General features: G+C 40.1%; 1 protein-coding gene across 1 annotated transcript in view; it reads left to right on the forward strand.

The window, feature by feature from the left end:
• The window catches only part of UNC13A (unc-13 homolog A), a 271,371-nt gene that overhangs the window by 187,633 nt on the left and 56,487 nt on the right, over positions 1-27,251 (forward strand). Inside the window, exons 27-35 of the mRNA XM_073543990.1 lie at positions 3,465-3,550; positions 4,375-4,501; positions 4,634-4,730; positions 7,955-8,098; positions 8,562-8,651; positions 10,535-10,612; positions 11,877-11,965; positions 13,524-13,676; positions 16,328-16,451. Coding sequence (XP_073400091.1) covers positions 3,465-3,550; positions 4,375-4,501; positions 4,634-4,730; positions 7,955-8,098; positions 8,562-8,651; positions 10,535-10,612; positions 11,877-11,965; positions 13,524-13,676; positions 16,328-16,451 — 988 coding nt within the window. The remainder of the gene's footprint in view (positions 1-3,464; positions 3,551-4,374; positions 4,502-4,633; positions 4,731-7,954; positions 8,099-8,561; positions 8,652-10,534; positions 10,613-11,876; positions 11,966-13,523; positions 13,677-16,327; positions 16,452-27,251) is intronic.

The following is a 27,251-nucleotide window of genomic DNA, read 5'->3' on the forward strand; positions in this document are numbered from 1 at the left end:
TTCACATAATGTCAGCCTCCTAGCGGCAGAAGCATACACCCACAGTCTCTGTGTCCCCCAATGAGCGTCTCGGAGGAAAGGATTTTACGGTTAGTTATCACAAAAATCCATGTTTCTCCACTCATGGTTAGTGGTTGGGTGAAGCCATTTATTGTCAAACTACTGTGTTTTCTCTTTTTAAATCATAATGACAACCCAAAAAATCTAAATGACCCTGTTCAAAAGTTTACATACCCTGGTAATTTTGGCCTGATAACATGAACAGAAGTTGACACATATGGGTTTGAATGGCCACTAAAGGTATCATCCTCACCTGTGACCTGTTTGCTTGTAATCAGTGTGTGTGCATAAAAGCTGAGTGAGTTTCTGGGATCCAGACAGACTCTTGCATCTTTCAACTAGTCACTGAAATTTTTGGATAGGGAGTCATGGGGAAAGCAAAAGAATTGCCAATGGATCTATGGGAAAAGGTAGTTGAACTGTATAAAACAGAAAAGGGATACAAATAGATATCCAAGGAATTGATAATGCCTGTCAGCAGCGTCCAAACTGTGATTAACTAATGGAAAATCGGGCTCTGTAAAAACAAAAACCACGGTCAGGTAGTCCAACAAAAATTTCGTCCACGGCTGCCAGGAAAATTGCTTGGGATGCAAAGAAAAACCCAGAAATAACATCAGTTGAAATACTGGACTCTATGAAAACTAGCGGTATTGCTGTTTCAAGATGCACAATAAGGAGGCGCTTGAAGAATAATGGGCTGCATGGTTGAGTCGCCAGAGGAAAGCCATTACTGCGCAAATGCCACAATGTATCCCGCCTACAATACGCAAAACCGCACAGGCACAAGCCTCAAAATTCTGGAACAAGGTAATTTGTAGTGATTAGACCAAAATTGAACTTTTTTGCCACAACAATAAACGTTACATTTGGAGAGAGGTCAACAAGGCCTATGATGAAGGGAAAACCATTCCTACTGTAAAGCATGGAGGTGGATCACTGATGTTTTGGGGTTGTGTGAGCTGCAAAGGCACAGAAAACTTGGTCAAAGTTGAAGGAAAGATGAATGCAGCACGTTATCAGCAAAAACTGGAGGCAAATTTCCAATCATTAGCCTGGAAGCTGCGCACGGGATGTACTTTGACGTTCCAACATGACAAAGATCCAAATTACAAGGCCAAGTCGACCTCTTATTCGCTACAGCAGAACAAAGAGAAGGTTCTGGAGTGGCCATCTCAGTCTCCTGGCCTCAATATCATTGAGCCACTCTGCAGAGATGTCAAGCGCACAGTTCATACTAGACAGTCCAGGAATTCACAGGAACTGGAGTCTTTTTGTCAAGAAGAGTGGGTAGCTTTACCATCTGAGAAAATAAAGAACCTCATCCACAACTACTACAAAAGACTTCAAGCTGTTATTGATGTTATCATTCATATTCTCTGAAAAAAAAGGCCAAGAAAGCAAAAATTCTGTAAACTTTTGAGCACAACTGTATTTCAGCAAATTTTGCACTCCAAAAGTCAAATGGTTCTCCTTTCTTTCCGAGCCCTACCGTGCATCAAAACAGTTGTTTTCAACCACATATGGGTTATCTGTGTACTCAAGAGAAATTGCGCAACAAATTGTATGGTCCATTTTCTCCTGTTACCCTAGTGAAAATGAAAAATTTGCAGCTAAAGCAACATTTTTGTGGGAATAATTGAAATTTTCATTTATTCCTTCCACATTGCTTTAAAGGGAACCTGTCAACTCTTTTTTGGCCCACCAGTTAAAAATATCAGTTAATTGAGTGTCAGCTAAGCATTCCACAACTACTTCTGAAACCCCCTGACTCCCCATGAATCACCCATAAAAACCTTTTTTATTGCTCCCACGCTCCTAAAGAGAAAAATTATGTTTATAAAATTATGCTGATGTGAAATAGACATGTTGGAAATGTTATTTATTGTGTATTTTGTGTGGTTCAACTATTTGGTTCCTGGGCCAAAAAATGTAATATTACCTCAAAATGACACTGGTCAGAAGTGTAAAATTTAGCCTGGCCGTGAAATTGAAAACAGGCTTGGGGTTAAACACTTAATCATCATTTAACAAAGGCATGTTATGAACATAATCCCAAAATCGGAAATGGTATGGCAGCCAATTGATTTTCCTAGGGCATGTCAGCCTTTCAACCTACACGTCAACATTTTTTGTACAACTAATTCCTGTTGTGATTTGCAAGCATGCTGCAAAACAGAACAGAATCAGCAAAACAGTAATATACAGCAATAGTTTAAAAAGTACAACATGGAGGGAGGGCAGGACAGTGAGTCAAAAGCAATCTAAAGGGGTGCTCCAAAAGAGAAAGCATACAGGACAAGATCCTCTATGTATAGTGTAAATAGGCAAGAGATGCTGTATTTTACCATTACTGAAGGAAGGCAATGAATATCAAAAGGGGGGTATGATTGTCTAAGAATTTTTATTCTATATTATTGACTTATTAAAAAGAATTCTACTCTGTACTGGAAGTATTGCCAATTGCCTCTGAAACAGGTAGTGCTTTATGCAATATGGGGCACAATTGAGAGGCACTCCTAAATGCTGTATATGAGTCCCACAATTGATTACTGTGCTTAACATTGGTTACATTAATTTAGGAACAATATTAAATATTACATCAAGCACTGATTGCATACGCATTGCAATACATATGATTGCCAGCTATATACAATATTATTCCATACTAGCTGGTTCAGTCATGGAATGATGTGGCACATTGGTCATGTTAGACCACCATATATATTTGACCTACAAATCTATTACAGTGGGCTGATTGTCCTTATGGAATTAATAGCCATTTAATTAAGGGACATTGGCCAAAACCATATTCAGACAGGAATAAATTACAATCTCCTGTCACTATACATTGGGACCATATTTGGTCCGACTTTGTGGGATACTTACTAGTGATGAGCGAACGTGCTCGGATAAGGTGTTATCCAAGCCTATTCTGGTGCTAACTGAGTTACTTTGGTGTTCTCGAATAATATGTTTGAGTCCCCGCAGCTCCATGTCGACATGTGTTGTGGCTGTTGAACAGCCATGAGGACTCAAACATATTATTCAAGCACACCGAAGTCACTCGGTCAGCACCCAAGAATGCTCAGATAACACCTTTTCCGAGCACGTTTGCTCATCACTAATACTTACCTATGATACACAATAGTAGTCCAATATTTATGTTCTCCATTTGAACATATAGTGCCACTGTGGTTATTTTGATTTTACTCACACTATTTTAGAATTTACCAATAGGGGTTATATTTTATTCCAAATTCTTGTCCTCACTTCTCCCTTCCCTATGGCAACTATAACATGGGAATACCCTTTAATCTTCCTTGTTAGTAGACTGACATAACCATATTTAGTCTTTAGCTTTTTATACACCCTTATCTGACTAATTCTCTCTATCTACTTAGGTTCCCCCAGGAGCTTAATGTAGGTAAAATTAGTGCTGAAGTTATGTGGAGTCTCTTTGCTCAGGATATGAGATACGCTATGGAAGGTAACTTCTTTCCCATATATGAAGATCACAGAGCTAGTCTTACTATTACATCGCAACAATTCCTGTATGTATTGTGTTGCTTCTATTCTGTTCTCAGTATTTTATTTTTTTCACTACAAGCCAGATAAGAGTTGAGGGCTGTTTCCAGAGGTTGCTTGTATGTATAACTCTAGGGAGCCTGTTGACTGCCGATATACAAAGGCTTTGCAATTTGACAGCAGTTCAGAGGAATACACTACATTGCATGCATATGATAACTGTATGAGATTTTCATCCATCTAAGGCATACCAAATATCCAGGAAGACTAACAGTTGTATCTATATGTCTGATTTTCCCAAAGTGAGTGAATTCTACAAAACGTGTGCCACATGTTATTTAAAAAAAAGTTGGGAGTCCTATAGGTGGAACCCATCAGACCTTTATGACATATCTTCTGAGCATGTCCTGAATATACAGTATATATGAATAGAACAAACGCATATGTACCAGTAGATAAGCTGTGAATATGCCATAAATGTTTAAGACGGGAATTTTATATACTGTAAGGGAAGATCATGTTGCATTTACAGGGCCTTTAGGAATGGAAAATTGTCCCAAGGGTCATGGATATGGGATGCATGTGAAGTACACATCACACCATTCTGTCCAGTGTGATAAAATTGTTGTGACCTCCATTGGTCACAATAGGTATGCCAATAGATGGAAAAACCACTTCAATCTGTATAAGTCTTGGGAAAAGGTAGAAATTGTGCCAGATATAGTAGTTTACATTTCATATATATCCAGAGGAGCTTACCTACTGTGTTTTTTGCTATATTTTTAGAGCATGACAAGCACCGCTTGTGTAAGAGTGCCGACTATATGAACTTACACTTTAAGGTGAAATGGCTGTACAATGAATATGTGACAGATCTTCCATCTTTTAGGAGCAAGGTTCCTGAATACCCTGCGTAAGTATAATGCACATATTGGATCTTTTCGTTCTAAGAATTTTGTGGAGATTAATCTGGCCCAACTTCAAAAAAGGTATGGCTTAAGAAAATACAGTTCTCAATTACACATTATTCCTAATGTTTCTACAGTTGGTTTGAGCCATTCGTCATCCAGTGGTTGGATGAAAATGAAGAAGTTTCACGGGATTTTCTTCATGGAGCCTTGGAAAGAGATAAAAAAGATGGGGTTAGTGCTGTTTTATTGAACTATAAGCCTAGACATCCCTTTAAGATGAGAGAATTTACTAATAGTAGCATATGCCTGAAATGACACAGCTACCAAACTAAGCCAGTTTGCATTTTGTATATTTTATTGTGTCTTTATGCTCATAAAAGTGTATATTATTTTAAATACTATTTTGAAATTAGACATTGCATCCAAAAATATTAGTAAAATGCATTATCAATGCAAATCTTTACTAAATTTGGTATTGATGGAAACACAGCAGGGAGAGCAGATATATCAATGTTCTCTTAAGCTAGCAATATACATAAGGCTCTATTCACTTGTCCATTTATTATTTCCATTTTTTCTGTTACATTTAGAACAGATAATTATCTTCCAATAGTGTTTCATAAGGAAGCAGAGGGTCCTCATTAATTTATATGGGGTCCTATTGGTTTCCTGCATGCAGAACTTTTTCTTCCACTCTAAAGGTGAACAACAAATGGAAACCAAACAGACCCCATATTCGCCAATGTGACCCTCGGCTTATGTTTTGAAACAGGAATGCACATGATGTTAATTCTGTTCTCCACTTTGTCTCTTCTAAACAGAACAGAGAAATGGAAAGTATAAATGGACATGTGAACAAAGCATAATAGTGCTGAAAATTTTCAAGATAGTGTCAGTTTAAGGCTACTTTCAGACTTGCGTTCTGAGGTGCAGCGCAGGGATGCCGCTAAGCTCCGCCCCGACCACGCCTCCTCTGGTCAGCTTCTCCTATGGGCGCATGACGCTGTATGCGACCAGCGTACCCTATATTTAGCGTTGGGTACGCTGGTCATGCCCCGGTATGATTTTGCCGGCGCATGCACCCTTTTGACACTGCGCCAAGCACACGGTGCATTTGGCACACATCGGCGCAGCACCTCCAAAAGGGCGCACGTGCTGGAAAAATCATACCAGCGCACGGCCAGCGTACCCAATGCTAAATATAGGGTACACTGGTCGCATGCAGCGTCATGTGCCCATAGGAGGAGCTGACCGGAGGAGGCTTGGCTGGGGGCGGAGCTTAGCAGCGGCCCTGCGCTGCGCCTCAGAACGCAAGTCTGAAAGTAGCCTAAATTGAGCCAATAGAGTCCCCAATATAGATGTGCAACTAATTCCCCCCGTTCACATGGGAGCTCTTCTTGGCAGAGCCTTCATGTGTTTTCATAGGGGAAGAAAAGAAAGCTACTGCCAGACATCTCTAGTAGCAGCGTATCTTCTAAATAACAAAAGGATCTATAAAAGTCAAACTGCTGGACCCATATCTTCCTTGACATTTGTAAAGTCAGGAAATACCCCATACACATTAAGCTGTCAGCCGATCATGCCGATATCGGTGGATTCTGATTACTTTAGGCTAATGTGTATCGGTGCCTATTTTTGGAATTTAATATAAGTTGCATTATGTGTACCTAAAGGTGGTGAAATGGTATAGCTTATAATTAGGACTAATTATGTTCTGTACATACTTGGAATTTAGCACTATTAAACATGTGTAATATGTCTGCTTAGTGCCGGTCACTGTCTGGGGTTCCAAGTTTGTGTAGGATAATGGACGATGTTCCTGTTTCTTTCATCATAAGGAACTTGTTTGTTCTCTGTTGCAGCTATCAGCAATAATAATAATAATCTTTATTTATATAGTGCCAACATATTCCGCAGCGCTTTACAGTTTAACAGTTTCAAACACAACAGTCATAAGTAACAATGTTAACAATACAATAATGAAAGCAAAATAAGACGACCCTGCTCGTGAGAGCTTACAATCTACAATGAAGTGGGGGAGATACAGAGTACAGGTGTGTATTTACAAAGGTGTATTTACAATGATGGTCCAGCTATCTTGAGGGACTGAGGGATGGATGGAGATAAGCCCATTCACTACACATGTACACTTACACATAGAATGACTTTGATTAGTGAACGTGATAGGCCGCTCTGAACAAATGTGTTTTGAGGGAGCGCCTGAAGCTATGCAAGTTGTGGATAGTCCTAATTTCTTGGGGTAGAGCATTCCAGAAAATTGGCGCAGCGCGGGAGTAGTCTTGAAGTCGGGAGTGGGAGGAATGGATTAGTGAAGAGGTTAGTCGAAAGTCGTTTGCAGAGCGCAGCGGTCGGTTAGGCCGATAGACAAAAATGAGGGAGGAGATGTAGGGGGGTGCTGCACTGTGGAGAGCTTTGTGGGTGAGAACAAGTACTTTGAATTGGATCCTATAATGAATGGGCAGCCAATGTAAGCAAGCTCAGGCCAGCTACACAATAAAGAGTTTTGACCAATCACAGAGATAGTCAGCTTTTAAAAAGTAATTTGTGAGTGATTTGTAAAATTATGTATTCTAAAGACCCCCATAGATATTAGACGATGCTTCGGTCAATTGTTTGGCCAAAAGTCAACTTGGCTCTCTCTCCCATTTACAGGAGCACTCATTCTGCCAATCCCATCTTCTGTTCTCTATGAGAATAACTCTGCCGGCGGCTTATCTCCAGGAGAACAAAGTGATCGGCAGTCCGAATGCACAGACACCCCATACACATTTTTAGTGTCGACCAAACTCGCTAATATCGGCAGGTATAGCCGACATTAATGCAATGTGTATGGTAGGTTAATGATGATGGACTAGACAGAACCCCTGTTGAGTCTTCTTTGGGAGACCAACAAATGAAGACTAGAATGATCACATTTGGATTGTGGTTTAAAGATATATGCCAGTCTGATGAAGGCCAAAATGACTCTTTAATTGACCTCTGTCAGGTCACTGGGGTCCTATGGATATGTTTAATATACTATAGTAGTTGACTGGAAACTTTTGAGGTGAATACATTAAATGGACAACGCAGTACCGTAAAAAGTTAGCTCAAGAGGGCCACTCCCCCATAAAAATATTACTGCTATCAGTACCAATGCCATTAAAAAATCTATACAATTTAGCATAAATGGCTTGAACTACAATCCTGCACCCTGAAATGGTGATTCAGGTGCCTGTGTTGCCACATTCTTGTGATGGGGGTACACATTTGGAAGGTGTCTCACTAAAGCCACTCTCCACAGTGCAGAATTGATCACTATTTTTCACCCAAAGCCAAGACTAGAGAAAAAGAAAATATAATGGAAAGATTAATACTTCTCTTTTTCACTGCACTTATGGTGTTCTTAAGCCCCTATTTCATATTTTTGGATACTGTCTTCACTTGTATTACAGTTTCAGCAGACCTCAGAACATGCTCTCTTTTCTTGCTCCGTGGTGGATGTTTTCTCACAACTTAACCAGAGCTTTGAGATAATTAAAAAATTGGAATGTCCAGATCCTCAAATTGTTGGCCATTATATGCGCAGATTTGCCAAGGTATGCACACGCCTTTTTCATATTTTGTTTGGTATCACATATGTATGAGTTTATTCTTCAAGCCTTTTGCTATGTGTTTTCATACAGTTGAATTTTATTTTTTTTACAGTTATTTGTAGTAAATTTACATGTAAATTACCTTAATTTACAGAGTTTGCTGTGATTTTCCAAATCATAATTTTTTCACTCATAAATTACGAAGTTTTCACTATTCTAATTTGAATTAATTTAGGATTTTATTTTACATGTGATTTTACATTTACACTGAATAATAATAGAAAAGAGCTATAATTGTGCTCTTCTAAATCTTTTATAGCTCTGCAGAAATGCTACGCATTCAAGGATTGTAGTGTTTTTGTAAAACTCCTTTCTGGTTGTGGACATCTTTCTTCTGTCCTCTGAATTGCCATAACTTTTTTATCACGCTTATGTGCATCCTAATCTTTTCTTGTTCTCTGTCCAGACAATCAGTAATGTGCTCCTTCAGTATGCAGAGATAATCTCCAAAGATTTTGCTTCGCATTGCTCCAAAGAGAAGAAAGAAGAGAAAGTGGTAACGTGTCCATATCAATACACACTATATGCTAATATTTGTTAAAGGATTTGTTCAGCAGAAAAATATATATACTACTGTGTATTAAAGGCATAGTTTCAATTTTGGAAGCTATTCATTTTCTGGATAAGTCATAACTTTCCAATCTCTGAGACCCTCAACGATCCCAAGAACCAGGACTGTGTGAATGCAGCAGTTGTCAATGATGTACGCTGCCTCTCCAGTCATTCTTAATGGGACCAATGGAAATAGCCAAGTGCTGTGCATGACTCGTCTTCGACGCTACTATTAAGAATGAATAGAGCGGTAATGTGCATGACTGACCATCGCTTCATTCACATATTCCCTGTTCTCGGAATGAGAGATTCCAGCGGTCGGACTCTCAGCTATAGGAAAGATATTCCCTATTCAAAGAATAGGGTATAAATTCCAAACTTGAGAATACCTCTTTAAATTTAAAATGTTTTCACATGCTAATATACTTTATTGATAAAATGTGCACTTGTTCTTAGCTTTCAGAATCAGTTTCCGGGTAGGCCACCTCCATTGGGTTTCAAAACAAAGAATCGCTTCCCTCAACTCTGTGTGTGGGGGGGTGGCATGCTTGCAGGGTGCTCATTTCAAATCCATCATGTAATGCTAATTGCCGGAGCCCCTGCATGGTCCCCCCTCCATGCAGGGACGCTGACATACACTCCGCCGGTCCCCGGGGGGGGGGTAGTCCCTGTCTCCTGCTGTCTGCGCACCACTCTTGAAGGAGCAGGGCGTGCACATAGTTAAGTGCCCTCAATTAATGGTTGGAAGGCATTTAGTATTACAGTGCACCTGCAAGATGGCTCCCAGTCAATAGCTGGGAGGCATCTTGTTTAAAAGGCACCCTCCTCAATATGGAGGGGTCAAGCAACACAGTGAATCATTAGTGAGTGAGGTGGCCTCCTAGTGAAGATGTGAGGTCCCATGGTCCTGGTGTGGCCAGAGTCCTGAACCCAAAGTCCCCTGGTCCTGTTGTGTCCAGTCCTGAACCCAAAGGCCCTGGTCCTTTTGCCGCCAGTCCTGAACCCAAAGACCCTGGTCGTTGTGCCACAATTCCTGAACTTGAAGTCCCTGGTACTATTGTGGCCAGTGTTTGAACCTCGTTCCCCAGTCCATGTGCAGCCAGTCCCAGAATCAGTGTCCTTGACCTGTGTTCCTGAATATGTGTCTATCCGATTACCCTGTATATCCGTACTGCTACAACCAGTCTCTGAATCAGCACTATATGAGACTTCGTGTCAGTAATCGTTCTGCAGAGGATCCTGAACCTAGTAGTCTGAACAGAGCCCGAGTCCGTGTCCATATCATTAATCGTTCTAAAGAGGATCCAGAACAGTCTGAGTGGAGCCCTTGTCCTATCCATGTCTGCATACTGGGGTCAGCAGCTGCAGTACCGGGGACTGCCTAAGAGTGGTACCTGGTGGCTACCTGCAGCCAAACCTGACTCTCCCATCAGGAGCTCTAGTGAACACCTGGTAGCTTCTTAGCTACGACCCTCCTAGGTAAGCCCGGCCCCATGGTAGAGTGGGTCCAACAACCACGTGCGCCACCTGCGCACATAACACAGCCTCTTTCTTTGTGTATGCATGAGCTATGATAAAAAAGGGAACTGCAGTCAACCAGCCCCCGGATTGCATACATCTTATATTATAACCTAGTGAGATGGGTATGCACTGTTTGATGTAAGACAAGAGTAAGTAGTGAGTAAATGCCAGATTAAAGCTACTTTGTGTGATAAAGCTAGAAAAATTATAGATGTATAGACGTAGCGTTCCTTTTGGTGACCGAGTTATATTTAACAATTATAATGCAATCTGAATGAATTTCAATCAGTATTTGTCTACTTACAGCCATGTATATTAATGAATAACATCCAGCAACTTCGGGTCCAGCTGGAGAAAATGTTTGAAGCAATGGGTGGCAAAGAAGTAAGTCTATTACATGACATTTTATCTACAATAACTACTGTTGCTAAAAGTACATATATATGGTGCAATTTGCCTAAATACAATGAGACTTAGGCTAAGTTCAGTGCTGACCTTCTATATACTCGTCTGCATAGCAGACAAACGTTTGGGCAGCCAGCTTTTTACATACACTTGACCTGTCCATAAAATGGCGCTGACTAGCACATAGCGGATGCTGCGATTTTATCCTTGTGCATCTGAAATCTGTGTTGAAAAAGAAAAAAATAGCATATGGGCTAACAATGGTCTGAGTATTAACCATGTGCAATCTGTTGTGCATATGGACTTAGGCTTGGGGCTCAAGCCTACAGTCACTTTATATAACTGCAGACTTGTGAATCCTCACAGTGCGCAGACTATGTGTAGTACATGCTGTTAGAATTCACCAGTGCCGATGCCAGGTGCAGACAAGCACCTGAGTACAAGTATGCAATTTGCATCCATGTGGTCACATGCAGATGAGATGTGTGCAGCCTCGCTCAATATAAGTGATTTGAGTTAGGCCGGACACGTCTAGTCAGAATGTGGCTGGACATGTATCACATACTTGGCCCGCTCCCATCACCAGAGAATCTTGACAGTACGAACTGTAAGTGCTGTGAGGATTTACAAGTCTGCAGTGATAGTGACTGCCGAATTGAAATACAAGAATGGACAACCCCGTTAAAGCAAGTCTGTCACCAGATTTCACAATACTAAGTGAATACATTGCTAAATACATCTCTGAGTCCTGATAAGGATGCTATACTCACTTTGAAATTTCCACGTCATAATGGCCATGTAATCATTATCCCACCGAGTCTGGTTGACAACTCATCTGTGTCCCTCCTGCTGTTGAGATCTCACACTGCTCATCACAAGAAGCAGCTGTCAGTCAATCTAGGAGGGCGGAGACTGAGTACACGTGAATTCATGAGCCATTTTATTCTATAGTTTTACTCATAAAATTGTTAAAATGATTCTGACATGAAACACTAACCTCATCAAAACCTACTTATTTAATAATGTACAGTTAGTATTGTGCAATCATGGAACATATCCACTAAAAAAATAAGAAAGAAAACCCCTAACTCCCCACTAAATGGAAACAAATAAAGATTGAGGGTTGTAGTTCATGATTATATTGTCTTTGCTTTATGCATTTGGGTCAATTCAAGTCCAGTCTAGCTATACACATTTCTTGGTCTACATTGTATCTTCATATGTTAACATGTTGAATCTTTAGTTGGATCCAGAAACAAGTGACATACTCAAGGAGTTGCAGGTGAAACTCAACAATGTTCTGGATGAGCTCAGCCGAGTGTTTGCCACAAGGTAAGTGAATCTTAATGCAAATATATCGTGCAGATTTTTTAATGTCGTTTTTTTTTCTAAAGTTTTACCAAAATTGAACTTACTTCTTAAAGAAGATCCATGACCTTATTCACCTCCTGTGATACTTTATTAATAGTGGTGAGCAAACGTTACCCGATCATGCTCGGGTGCTAACCAAGTGTCTTCGCCGTGCTCAAAAAATATGTTTGAGTCCCAGCGGCTGCATGTCTGGCAGCTGTTCAACTGGAGCAACACTTGAAGAGATTGCCTGTTCACCGCGAGACAAGAAGCCACAGGGACTCAAACATATTCTTCGAGAACGCCGAAGACACTGGGTTTGCACACGAGTATGTTTGGATAACACCTTATACCAGCACGTTTGCTTATCACTATTTATTAAGTAATATGAGACTAATATATAAAACCTTTCTCAAATGTACTGTGTGTAATTAGTAAAACTAAAAAGAAAACTATTGTGACAACTAATATGAGATGTTCTGTCTTGAGCTTGGAGATACCATTGTATAATAGGAGCCTGGGTTTAAGCAGCATGGGCACACGAGGGGGATCTGTGCTACTATCTTACTTCATTATGGATGTAGAGATGGAAGACAGATTTCTGTGTATTATGGAGAAGGCTAGAAACAGCAACTGAGATAAATCCTGTCCGACCCTTTTCTGCCGGCTGTGGCCATCTGATTACAGTATGTAGTAAAAGACTAGAAATGATCCTTGATAGTCATTTCACTAAACAAGTTCTAGGACAGCCTGGATGCAGTTCTTTGAAAATATAATATTACGGTATATGTGAATTACATTTTAGAAATAGGACATTGACCTGATTGCCATATTTGCAGTCAGAAAAGATTTTTTCCTTAGTATGGGCAATTAACATCTGCTTTAACATGTTAAGTTATATTTTGAACTCGATGGACTTTTAAGGTTGTCTACTTTCAACCATAAGACCATGAAACTATTAAACCCTTTATAAGCAGGTGCATCCTCCCCCTTTATCTGTGCGACATATTACATAGGGACATGACTAAATAACACTGTTCGGGATGAAGTACAGTTCCGGCTCATTGACAGAGAGGAGATAAATTTTCACCTGATTTGCGTTTCACTAATTCACGTTACCTTTGCAAATATTGGTGAATTTACCATGATTGTTATTCTCTTTTGGTGAATTTATGAGAGAAAATAAAACTGTTAAACGGGCCAAAATGCTGCCAAATCTGGGCCAAAGGGACCACTTTGCCATTAATATGTTGGGAAAAAAAATCGTCTCAACCTTAAAGATTTTGCCTCCCACATAAGGAAATCTCAGTAGATTTAGCTCTCAGCGAAAGAAAAACATGCATCCCTATAATACTGGGGAAAATTGCATGGTTTGCTAATAACATTTGTTTGAGAAAAGTCTTATAAATTAATCTATGAGCACTTTATTTTTTTTCTCATAAGATAGGTCCTCTTTAAGAAGTAACATACAACTTGTATTGTATCTTCTACGATTTAAAAAAAAACCACTGTGTTTTGTGTTTTTTATCTTTCCTTTTAGTTTCCAACCACACATAGAGGAATGTGTGAAACAAATGGGAGACATCTTGAGTCAGGTCAAAGGGACTGGAAATGTTCCTGCCAGCAACTGCAGCAGTGTGGCTCAAGATGCTGACAATGTCTTACAGCCCATTCTGGATCCATTAGACAGCAAGTGAGAAGGGAATGTTATATACTTAGAAGGATTTGCCTTCAATATGTAGTTAGTGCTGGAATAATGGCCCTGTATATGTCCGCTCTGTAAATATTTGCAGCAATTTCACCATAAATTGCAGAGACAAGCTGGATATCGGCACCAAATTGTGTGGATTTTCATGCTGATTTGTCTGTGGATTTGCCGATGCAAGGAAGGCAAAATTGAAAAACAGTATACTCACGTTCCCAACACTCACATGGGTTCCTTGCCTTGTCTTCTGCTTGTCTGTGCACAACTGAACTTCCTGTATTAATATCACATCTCACGTGACTGCTGCAGACTTTCGGTGGCTGCAGGAGTGACATGGGATGAAACATCACCATAGGAGGTTGGGATATAAGGAGACCAGCAGAGGGTGGGGAAGCAAAGCCACCAAAGTGCTATCGGAGGTGAGTATATTCTTAATTTTTTTCACTGCTCTGCAAAAATAATTGCATACGTTTGGTTTTGGTGCAGATTTCATCTTGCCTATTCAACCCAACAAAGAATATCCTCAACCGATCTTCATTTTCAAATTGTTATGGTGCGAATTTGCAGAGCTGCTATAGCAATGCTTTTGAAATCTCTCTAAAACCCAGACAGAAAATCCACACATGAAAAATTTTAGTAGTATGTAATTACAGGTTCCATCTTTCCTGGAACACCCAAAGCTGGCCAAAGGAAGCAAGCCGTGATCGTATACTTACTTATTTTTAAGAAACTAACAGGAACTTTATACTTGCTGATTTTTTTTTTCACCTGCATACAGGTTATAGGTGATGAGAAACCTTATCTGTGTACAATATATGATTTTTATTTTCTTTTTCTATTTTTTTTTTTTACATATTTTTATTACACATTTTTGATAATTATTTATAATAAACAAGAAAAAAAATATCTGATTTCCCATATGAATACTCTTCTGAAGTTATCAATTTTCAAGTGCATGGATTCCCTGATGACATGCGAGATATACTTATATAGCATATACCAATATATAACATAGTTATACTATAAAATATACTTGTTTAGCATCAAAAATTGATCCAGCAGTTGCATAAGATTCAAATGATCAAGCCCTTGACAAAAAAGCATATAGGTTTGAAACATGTTGGTAGGAGCTCATCTTATGCTGGCAAATCACTAGTGGGCTTTTTATACAAGTTTGGAAATAAACAGTATTTTAATTTTGGAAGTGTTGAATCAACGTTTCTTGTTTTTGTGATTTGTATTACTAATATCATAATTTGAATATCCGTATTGTAACACATCACCATCATTATATATAGTGATGTTTCGCAGAAAAATTGACTAAGCAAATAATTGACATTTATTATTAATATAAAAGGGACAAAATCTAACTCCATTAAAAAATGCATTTTCAGCTACCGTGAAAAATAATTCTAAATATATAACATGCTTTACAAGTCTGAAACACAGGACAATATAGAAAAACATTAAAAAATAATCAGCTCACCACTTCAGGATAACAATAGTAGCAGGTTGAGTATCTCATACAGATAAAGGTGTGGGCTAGTTCCCGGGATGTGAATAAAGTAAAGTGGATAATTCCACTAAGGGCCCAGCATGGGCTTGAAACGCGTAAGCCAAGTGATTCTTTTAATCTTTTGTCTTTGAAATTTTAAAGTGATCAACTAAATATGTAGGAATTTTCAATTGTGGTTGCTGGAATTATGCACTTTATTTTATGAAATAGAGGACTCAGGAATTACTTTAGTTTACAACTGATGTGTATCACGCATGATTCAACAATGCGAAAACAAGAAAAACATACTACACTGTTTAGTAAGTATGTCCCGAAGAGAAGATCTCAACAACTAAATTGACCGGACTTTATATTTTCAGCTACAATATTTAAGATGCAAGCCTCATTCCTGAGACTAAATACGGCTTTAAAAGAGACTTGTCACCTCCAAAGTGTTATTTACCTGTGGATATAGTGGTAATCTGCAGGTTAATAGGTTACTGGAAATCCAGCATTCGGTATTTTGTTACAGGCGTGACGCTGGGCTGGTTCAGTACAGAGCGGCCTCTGTAACCGCGGCCCCGGCCCTGACTGTCAGTGGCGCTATACATTGCAGCCGGCTGTCTGTCAGGGCCAGGGCCGCGGTTACTCCTAACGGTGACTGAAGCGGCACGTCCCCACCCATATGACTGAATACCGAATGCTGATGGGGAGAATAAAGTTCATGTTCTCCCCGCTATATTCAGCTGCCCGCAGGCGCCGGACAGCATCATAATGCTGTTAACCTGCAGATTAACCCCATATCTGCATTTTAACAGCGTTATTCCTGGTGACAGGTTCCCTTTAAGTTTGGTATCGCCGTCATTGTACTATCAGGAGAATCATATTACCAGGTCATTTTTACAGCACAACGAATGCCACAAAAACATTTATCAGTTTAGAGTATAATAACATGAATAGTGCGGTTCAAAACTACAGTTTGTTCCGCAAAAAGACAAGCCTTCATAGACTATATTGGTGGGAAAATAAAAAAAGTTCTGGCTATTGGAAGAACAGGAAGAAATAAAAGTGCAAAACTGAAAATGTTTGAGTCCTGAAAGGGTTAATGTACTTATAATATACTTTTGTTTTTCGTCTTTCTCAGCCTTACTCTTTTTGCTAAAATTTGTGAGAAGACTGTCTTGAAACGTGTTTTGAAGGAGCTTTGGAAGCTTGTAATGAACACTATGGAGAAAACTATTGTATTACCACCACTGACGGACCAAACGGTAAGTCTATATCAGATGGATCCTAATTTAGTTACCACAAGTCATGATTTCTGAATGAAAGTAGAAGAAAGCATCCGAGTTGTGACGTGTAACTACTGTAGTGCCCCGGCTCACTACATATTTTGGAGAAGCATTGGCCAATCAACATATTTTTTCATTGAATTATCTTAAAGGGATCATGTCACCAGGTTTCTGCTAGTCCATCTAAGAACAGTATAACATATGGGGAGAGACAGTGAATCCAACTATGTATATCACCTGCTACCAGGTAGTCCAATGGCAACCCCACCACTTATTGACTACTTTCTATGTACACTGTGCATAGGCAGAAAGCTTCCAATCATTAGTGGGGGTGTGGTTGGAATACATGGCACCAAGTTTGTCACACTCGCAGGTGGCGCAAGTGGTTCATGGACCCACTGTGCCACAGGGCCAGGTCTGCCTGGGAATGGGCGTAGCTAAGCGGATACCTGTTCTTCACTGGAGCTCCTGATGGTGGAGACATACTGGGCTGCAGGTAGCTGCCAGGTACTACTCCCAGGGAGACGTCAGTACTGCAGCTGCCGATCCCAAGTGGTTTGATCGCTGGACGGGAAGACGTGACCAGAGACATTGCAGAGCAGGATACGGAAACAGACGGACTGTATGGAGAGCTTGGATTTACAAGTTAGGTTCTTGTTCACGCACGCAGTTATCAGAAAAGAGTTCTGGAGTTGGCCGCACTAGGACCAGTGACTACGGACTCAGGACTGGCTGCACAGGGCCCAGGGATTCGGGTTCAGGTATTGCCGATGCGGTTTCAGGATTGGGATACCACCGAAGTGGTCACAGGAACATGGACAAACTACACTTGACTTAACGGAAACACAGGATAAGGGAATAACTTTAAGAGACTAAGGAAACAGGACCTGGCAGCATGCAGTTGCACACGCTAACACCACTAAGACTATACTATAGGGGTTGCTCAGGTACCTCCCTATTGGGCAGAGTGTCTTATATTTGCTGGGAGACCTCTTGCAGGTGTTCACTTTAATTAAATGCCTCCCAGCTTTGAGCTAGGGGCATTTATCATATATGTGTGCTGTCCCTTTAAGAGCAAGGAAGCGTACCCACTAGGTGCACTGCTGGGAGACAGTGTGGTGTACACTGAGGAGGGAGGGGGAGAAGCACAGGGACACTGCCACAGCTGGAGCGGTAAGTATGTCGGCGTCCCTGCATGGAGGAAGGCGGGGAACCATGCAGGGCGCCGGCCATAGTTGTTACAGTTTATTCCAGCTGAAAAAAACCCCAATGATTTTATAAAAACTACACTCAGCAGCCCAATAAGTGACAAACTGCTCTGATTAGAAGTGGAAAGGAAGAACAAAGACGAAAGAATCTAATTAATAAAAATATTGGAGAAAGAGAAACCAATCACAAACTAAAATGTTTCTATACTAATGCACAAAGCATGGGCAACAAACAAGGAGAATTGGAACTACTAACACAGGAAAAGAAATATGATGTCATTGGAATCACTGAAACTTGGTGGGACAATACACATGATTGGAATACAAGACTAGAAGGATACAACTTATTTGCAAGAAACAGACTTGATAAACGAGGAGGGGGTGTCGCATTGTATGTTAGAAACGCGTATATCTGCACAGAGATTGAAGCTTCAGAGACTGGGAGTTCTGTGGAAACTGTTTGGGTAAGAATACAAGGACAGAACAATGGAAAGGACACCATTGTAGGCATTTACTACAGGCCGCCTGTGCAAGCTGAAGCTATGGATGAACTCTTTATGCATCAAATGGCCAAGTTCTCCAAAAAATATGACATAGTTGTCATGGGAGATTTCAACTATCCAGACATTTGTTGGGAATCTCTCTCAGGCAAAACTAACAGGTCAAGGAAATTCTTATCCTCTCTTGCTGACAACTTTATCTTCCAAAAGGTAAGGGAGAAAACAAGGGGAACTGCTACCTTGGATCTAATCCTTATAAACAGGGAGGAAATGGTTGAGGAGGTAAAAGTGGCTGGGACCCTAGGAGGTAGCGACCATGGTATTTTAGAATTTTGGATAACTAGAGGCGGAAGACCTGTGAAGACTCAGACGTCAAGGTTAGATTTCAGAAAGGCAGATTTTAAGGGATTCAGAAAGAGAATTGGAGGGATCCAATGGCTGGATATCCTTAAAGACAAAAATGTCCAGGAAGGATGGGAAATCTTGAAAAATGAAATTCTCAAAGCACAGTTGTTAACAATTCCGAAAAGAGGGAAGAATAGGAAGCAGTTAAGGAAACCAGGATGGATGAACACAGAACTTAAGCACATGCTAAAAAGGAAGAAAAAAATGTTTATAAAATGGAAAGAGGGAGGCATATCTAAAGAAGAATATAATGCTGTCTGCAGAACCTGCAGGGCACAAATCAGATTAGCTAAAGCTGAAAATGAATTGAGGCTTGCAAGAGATGTCAAAAGCAATAATAAAGGATTTTGGGGATATGTCAAAAGTAAAAGAAAAGTCAAAGATGCTATAGGATTTTTACAGGATGAAAATGATGAAATGGTAAGACAGGATGTTGAGAAGGCTGAACTTTTAAATTCCTATTTTGCATCTGTTTTCTCTCAGAAAGGAAATGTAACATCAACTGTTATTCACTGTCCTATTAAGGGAATAGAAGAATCCAGGATATCTATAAACAGAAAGATAGTGAGGAAACACTTAGCTAGCCTAAATGAATTCAAGTCTCCAGGTCCAGATGAATTACACCCCAGAGTACTGAAGGAGATAGCAGAAGAAATTTTTGAACCCCTCTCTATAATCTTTGAAAATTCTTGGAGAACAGGAGAAGTGCCAGAAGACTGGAGAAGAGCAAATGTTGTTCCTATCTTCAAAAAGGGGAAGAAGGTGGACCCAGGTAACTATAGACCGGTGAGTCTGACTTCTATACCAGGAAAGATCTTTGAACAAATTATTAAACAACATGTATGTCAATACCTGGATAAGAATGAAGTGATTAAACAGAGTCAGCATGGGTTTGTAACTAATAAGTCATGTCAGACTAACTTAATTTCCTTCTATGACGGTATCACTGATTGGGTGGATCAAGGAAATGCTGTAGATATAGTATATCTTGACTTCAGCAAAGCATTTGACAAAGTCTCTCATACAATCCTTATTGAAAAAATGATTAAGTATGGAATGGACAAGGCAACTGTTAGGTGGATTCATAACTGGCTTAGTGATCGGACCCAAAGAGTGGTCGTAAATGGCTGCACATCCAGTTGGAAGAATGTCTCAAGTGGGGTACCACAGGGCTCTGTCCTGGGCCCTGTATTGTTCAACATCTTTATCAACGATTTAGATGAAGGAATTGAGGGTAAACTGATTAAATTTGCTGATGACACAAAGCTAGGAGGGATAGCTAATACTAGAGAAGAGAGAGAGAGGATTCAAAAAGATTTAAATAAACTGGAGAAGTGGGCAGCAACTAACAGAATGGTTTTTAACAGGGAGAAATGCAAAGTACTACATCTGGGCAATAAAAATGGAAAAAGCAACTATAGAATGGGAGGAATAGGGCTAAGTGACAGCACATGTGAAAAAGACTTGGGTATACTAATAGATCACAGACTGAATATGAGTCAACAGTGTGATGCAGCAGCAAAAAAGGCAAATGCAATTCTAGGATGTATTAACAGAAGCATACAGTCTAGATCACGTGAAGTCATTATTTCCCTCTACTCCTCTTTGGTCAGACCTCATCTGGAATATTGTGTCCAGTTTTGGGCACCACATTTTAAAAAAGACATCAACAAACTGGAGCAAGTTCAGAAAAGAGCGACCAGAATGGTGACCGGTCTGCAAACCCTGTCTTATGAGGAAAGGTTGCAGGATTTGGGAATGTTTAGTTTGCAAAAGAGAAGACTGAGAGGAGACTTAATAGCTGTCTACAAATATCTAAAGGGCTGTCACATTGTAGAAGGATCAACTTTATTCTCATTTGCACAAGGAAAGACTAGAAGCAATGGGATGAAACTGAATGGGAGGAGACACAGATTAGATATTAGGAAAAACTTTTTGACAGTTAGAGTGATCAATGAGTGGAACAGGCTGCCACGAGAAGTGGTGAGTTCTCCTTCAATGGAAGTCTTCAAACAGAGGCTGGACAGACATCTGACTGGGATGATTTAGCGAATCCTGCTTTGAGCAGGGGGTTGGACCAGATGGCCCAGGAGGTCCCTTCCAACTCTACGATTCTATGATTCTATGATTAGGTAATATAAACCTAGTAACAGATTCCCTTTATTAATTTATTTCATTTGGATTAAACAGCGGATTCAGTGGTTTTATAAACTCTTAAAGGGGTGGCCAGGACTAGCAAATTGATAATTTTCATCAGATAGGTCTTCAGTATGAGGTAGTATGGAATGACACCTTGTACCTCCATAATCAGCTGTCATCTGCCCCAGCGATGGATAGATAATGTAAAATACAGGGCCGTAAAATTATGGCTGCGCCCATTGGTCATCGATATTTTAGTTATGGACAACCCGGAAGTGGAAGATTGTGTTCTAAATCATATCCAATCAAAACTCACCTGAAACAGATCCACATATAATAGTTGTCTGTCCACATTATGATGGTGTTTGGGAGGGCCAGGGCCGTAGTCATGGCCGACGACACCGGTGTATTTGTGACCTGGCCTCTCATCACATGAGAATAGTGTCCATTTCTCTGCCTACCTGTGGCTTCACTTTCTGTGCCTTCAGGGTCCTCTCTGCGTTGCTGAAGGCTCCCTATAGACTGTTCCGCACAAATAGAGACACAGTCCATTTTAACTTTCAAAATAACAACTTTACTGTTTTCTTTACGCAGCACATCCATATTCTTCACAACATTAACAACAGGTTCCACATTGTACATTTCTTACCCTTTCACTGCATTTCTCTGTCACACAGCACGTACCCAGGTCAGACCGTATCGTACAGTTCCTCAGCGTCCTCCCTGTTCATCTCTGCTGCGGTTAGACATTCCCTAGTCTGTTTTGCCCCAGACATGAGAGCATCAGCCTCGGAAGTCAGCTGCCACATGGTGAGCAACCTACCCGGTTGTGCTGTCATCTGCGGTGGCGCAGGGTTCTCAGTCCAAACTCACTGAATCTTGGGGTTCCCTCAGCCGTTTCACCCCAAATCTGAGGGCATCAGCCCATGCGATAAGTTGCCACATTATGGAGTCACCTGCGTCCTCGTACTGCCAATGTTTCTGTCTTAATCTTCTGTTCCAAGACTGCTGTGTCCCACTGCTGTTCTGGCTTGCTGCAGATGGCTGGGCTTCTCCCTTAACAAACGTTGCGTGGTCTCTGCTATCATTCCGGGCTCTATAGCCCGTGCAGGTGGTTTGGACACCCTGGCCCGTCTGACTACTTTGAGGAAGTTCTCCCTCTCTTACATGCAGCTGACCCCTCCTATGTTTAACTGTATTCTGTCTGGTTTCACTATATTACATCTACTGTACTGCCCCATCTAGTGGCCAAAAAGGGGTACTTCACTTTTCCTAATAACAAGTACAGAAATTAGCAATTATATACATTACATTATGTACATAGCAGCATTGTTACAACACTAAGGAAGGGAGTGGGGTATTACACGGTCCCGGTACACCCCTTACAATGGCATATTTCAAAACACTCACATCAGAGACTAAAGGTGGGTTTACATTACTTAATTACTATTTACTGAACGTCAGCCATTGAATTGCCTGTTTACTCTGGCAGACCACACTTATTGATGTGTGCTGAATGATCGTCAGTAGATGGTTCGGTGTACACAGACTGCCATTGTTTTTGGTATTGCCAGTCCTGTTTACACTACATGATGCATTGCCTAGAACTGCCAGTGAACCCAATGAGCCAGCGTTTTGCTCGTTCATTGGGTGAATTGGCAATCTGTTTAGACTGCAAGATTATCATAAAATGAGCAATCCTGGGAACGTTCGTTCATGATAATCTTGCAGTGTAAATGTAGCTTAAGTTACCCTGAAGTTCTGCTCCTAATGGTTGTCCTACTGATTTGTGACAAATGATGAACATGTTTTGAAATAAATGAAGAACATTTTTGGAAACACTGAAGAATCCTTTAAAAACTACTGTATACTTGAAGTTCCTAGTGCTCACCAGGTTTAACATTCATTTTGGAATACTCTTGTTATCTTTTGTAGTTTTCCACACATAGATGAGTTAGATGCATCTTATATAAACTGTGTGTATGTATATATATATATATATATATATATATATATACTCCATCATGCTTCAGAGATACTGTAAAATTCTATGGAAGCAGACAGCTGCAGTCTATTGTCCGTTTCCTTTAGTTCTGGTTCATTGGTGCTTTTTGGACCCTTTGGTTCCAAGCAAGTAAGACTGGGGTTTTGGATTTAGATCTGACCATGGAGAACATCTGTGTATACGGAAATTGTTATTTTCTCTTGTGTTTGCACAACTTGTTCCCATATTCCAGAGACATACTGGTAGGGAATTTAGATTGTGAGCTGAGACATCACTTGCAGCAGCTCTCACAGAGAACACAGGTGCACTCAGCAAGCGCTCTTGTGTATAGGATAGACAGCCGAGATAGTCGCCAGCCGAATTATCGGCTGAACCCTCCAGCCTACCCTTATGGGCTGTGGAATATATTAGAGCTATATAAGCAACATAAGCATAATGCGCTTCTAAATGCCTTTTTTTCGAAACTGCTGGTTCTTCTTGTCTCAATTCCTCCCTCCCTTCCTTCCTTCCCTCCTTGGACACACATCCAGTTGAAGTGTATTGCAGTGCACGAATTGCCAAGTCTGTGCTCCACAATACACGCTGCCGACCAGTCAGAGGCCAGCAGCTGACTTTGGTGTACACACGACCTGGCGCATGGCAGTGATGTCATGTGACCCCCGTCGATTGGAGTCCATAATCAGCTGCCCACTTCAGAAGACAACACGGCACGGTGGGGGAGAGGAACAAAGAAACGTGAGTAGTGTTTATTGCCTTTTTTTTCTTTCTATGCATTGAACAGTGATACCGGTAGGATGGGGGAGATATATACCAGGATGGGGGCACATATATAATGATGGGGTGACATATACAGCTCTGGAAAAAACTAAGAGACCACCACATCAAATCCCTGTCATGGGCAGCCCATTCTCCAGACCTGAACCCCATTGAAAACCTCTGGAATGTGAAAGACTGGTGGAAAGCATGTAAATGTAACTAATAAAATAAAGTGCATTGCACAAAAAAGATAAAAACAAAATTATATTACTGCCATTTTAAGCATTGCAAGCAAAAAAAGTGCAGTGTGCAACTATATAATCAATAAAATAAACTGTAGTGCCGCCATATTAACATAATAATGTAAATAATATAAAGTGCAGGGCGCAAAAAAATTCAATCAAATATATGTTGCCATATTAATGCCATGCTATCATAGTAACATAAATCACTATTAAAGTGTAATATAAGGGCAAAGAAAAAAGTAATCACCATTATGTGTATACCACAAGGCATCACAAACTATTCATGAAAGGCAGTATGTGTACATAGTACCAATAGTACTTATGCCAAAGTGAAAGCAGTAAAGCAAATATAAAAGTTTTAATAGGGGCAATAAACTTACATAGAAAACGGGCTCCGGAGTCCAAGTGGCATCCACCCCGATGTGCGTTTCAGCTTGCGCCTTCGTCAACTTCTTCGGCCAGAGTCCTGATGCATGCGCTTTATTGCTTCTTTTATACCAGATATCCTCAACCTCTTCGTAATTTGATCATTTACGGTAAATCATTTGCGAAAACGCAGTAACGTTCTGTTCTAACGTCTATTCTGACCATTCACGCTACCTGCTCAAGCGCACTAATGCCTTATTCTATACTAATCATCTAGTTTTCCTGCGCAAGTGTCTAACGCTTCTATGTTACCTGAGCGAGTGCACCAACGCTCTCTTTACTCAATGTCTCTGGTCTTTCCTTCGCTCATGCACAGTTGCACTTTTGTGGATCTCGACTTTCTCCGCTGTCCTAATCACACCTTTCCTATAGACCAAGCCCTGGATCCGGAAATGACAACACCGTCATATACACGGCTTCTCTGCACATTTTTTACCTTACAGCCCAGCACTTCACATGGATCGTGTGCTCGCCAACTGATTCACCTACAGGCACTATGTCACCAACTCTAGTCTCTGCACTGTTTTTCTACTTTTCTATTCATTTACTTGTGGGTCTCCTCTGAGACTGTCACATGACTGCTAGTATATTGATGTGGTTTTTTTTTCTCATTATACACTTGTGTAAACTTTTCAAGCAGCCTCAGGACTCTTCCTCCCTCCTTTTGGCTATGCTTAAAACTTCTCTAGGACCTTGAGACAGGCATTATATAACTATATGGCTAAACTAGTTGGGTTCTCTTTTTTGGCCAGATATCATGGTAATTGTGAAGCAGAAAGAAACACCGTACTGGCACTATGTATCCCATTTATGATACATATCCTGTAAGGAAATGGTTCACACCCACATTCTGAAAGGAATTGAATCCTGAAATATCGGATAAAGTTATGAATAGACAATGATTTATGAGAGATTGTAAAGAATCTGAAATATAGTTGATTTTGTTTAGATTGCAATTTACTTATGAGAATCTTTATGAATACTATTATTTTCTGTTTTCTCACAAGTATAGATATCCTTGATAAAGGCATTATTGCCGAAACGTTGGATGGATTATCATTTTCTGGTTTACTGACGAGTCCGTTGTGAATAATATTACACTTTCTTTCACCTTCACTCGAAGACTCTTACCTTTGTGCCGAAGCTTTTCTGTTTACTAATACTAGTATTCGGTTTTCAGTCATGGGGTCGTGCCGGCATGATTTCAGTCAACGCTCTGTGTATAGAGAAAACTTATAGGCCAATATGTACAAGGGACTCTTCCAAATAGCCATAACTAAACTATTGGCGCATGTTCCTTTAGTGCACCAAATACTCTGTATAAGGAGTGCAGTACTTCTGATTTTTTATACATTGAAATCCGTTGCTACCGGATGAGATAAAGTTCATTTCCTCCCAGCAGTGGGACTCTCAGTTGGGGGATAGTCATTGTGTGACTCTTGTCTATACTATGTCTCAGCTTGGTTTGTATTTTGGACTTTTTTGTTCTCATGTTCCACACTTCATTACTTAATGTGCTTTTCCACTTTTTTATTGGAGTATATGGAATTTTATTACTATGTCTGTATTGTATGAGTGGTGCATTTTAGCCTATTATATGCTTAACATCTTGACAATTTTGCACTTTTGTCATTTTTTTTCTCTGAATTGTAATCAGTATTCCTGCAGTAACCATCTCCTTCTTTGTTCTGCTATTAATTCTTTTTATTTTGGCTCAATTGTGGTGAAAACAGATTCATTTTATTGTATAGAACTTTGCACGTTTCTGTAGAAATTCTAGCTTAACCACTTTGTTTTATATTACGGAAAATAATGCAAGTAGGACACAGTAAAGAAAAGTCTCTGTTACAAATATCTACCAGTGTGCTCATATCCAATGGAGCCATACATACTTCAATGTAATATCATTTCTATGCGGATGATGCATAACAATTTAACAGCATGGTTCATGACATACTGTATAAGACCAGGACATGAACGACAAACTACCAAATACTTTGCCCAATACGTTTGCATTTATAATACCTATTTATTTTTATCTGCAGTCATACAGTATATACTGTATATATATTTTTAGTACAGTTATGTTTTTTACATTCGCTTACTTTTATTTTTCAACCTGATCTACTGGAAGTATTTTCAGTCGTCTAGTAATCTTTTAGTAAATTAAGATGATTTTCTGGTATTGCTTCTATTCTTCCATCTAACTTCAGATTGTCATCACTTTGTTCTTGTCTTTAGTTTCCTATTAAACACACTTCTCTCTGAATTAGTTAAATCTTCATATTTTAATGTTTCAACCATGGCCCCCTTTCCTTTATTTTTTCCATGCTATATTAATAAGTGATTGATGTGTAAGGTCTTGAATAGGTGGAGTCCAAGATAACTGGAGCAACTCTATTACAAAGTAGCTTTCTGTTTTGAATCATAGATGTGAGGTCTTGAGCAAGAAGGAGACCCCTGTACATAATATCTATACTAACTAATAGACCATGAAATAACATATTTAACCACATGCCTTCAACTCGTAGGCTTTTCGAGTGCTAATGGATATGCTACTTTTCCATTAGGATGTGAAAAGCCAGTGTATATTAACCGTAAGATCTTGATCCCATAGCTACTTTTGCCAACAGCATTCAATTCCACATTTAATAGAGAGAATTAAAGGCAACCTGTTAGCAGGTGTGTGCTCAGTAACCTACAGACAGTGTCAGATTGGCGCCGTTACACTGATTATAATGATACCTGGGTTGATGAAATCCATCTTGTGGTTGTTTAATCTTTATTTGTAGTTTTCAGTTAATGAGATTCTCGTGCAGGATCAGTGACCTGTCATAAGCCCATAGAGATGAATATGTAAGCAGATCACCACGTAAAGACTCCCCCCACAGGCCGCCCCAAGGCTCAAACTACAGCAACCACAAGACGGATTAAATAACAACCACAAGACGGATTTCATCACCCCAGGTGTCATTTTAATCAATATGACGGCACCGACCTGACATGTCTGTAGTTTATTGAGCACAACCGTGCTGACAGGTTTGCTTTAAGTGTTAGCAACAGCTTAATTAACGCTTTACATAACAGAGTAAATA

Source organism: Dendrobates tinctorius, unplaced genomic scaffold (genome assembly GCF_039654945.1).
Source record: "Dendrobates tinctorius isolate UK_male_01 unplaced genomic scaffold, ASM3965494v1 ptg000011l, whole genome shotgun sequence".
Lineage (NCBI taxonomy): Eukaryota > Metazoa > Chordata > Amphibia > Anura > Dendrobatidae > Dendrobates > Dendrobates tinctorius.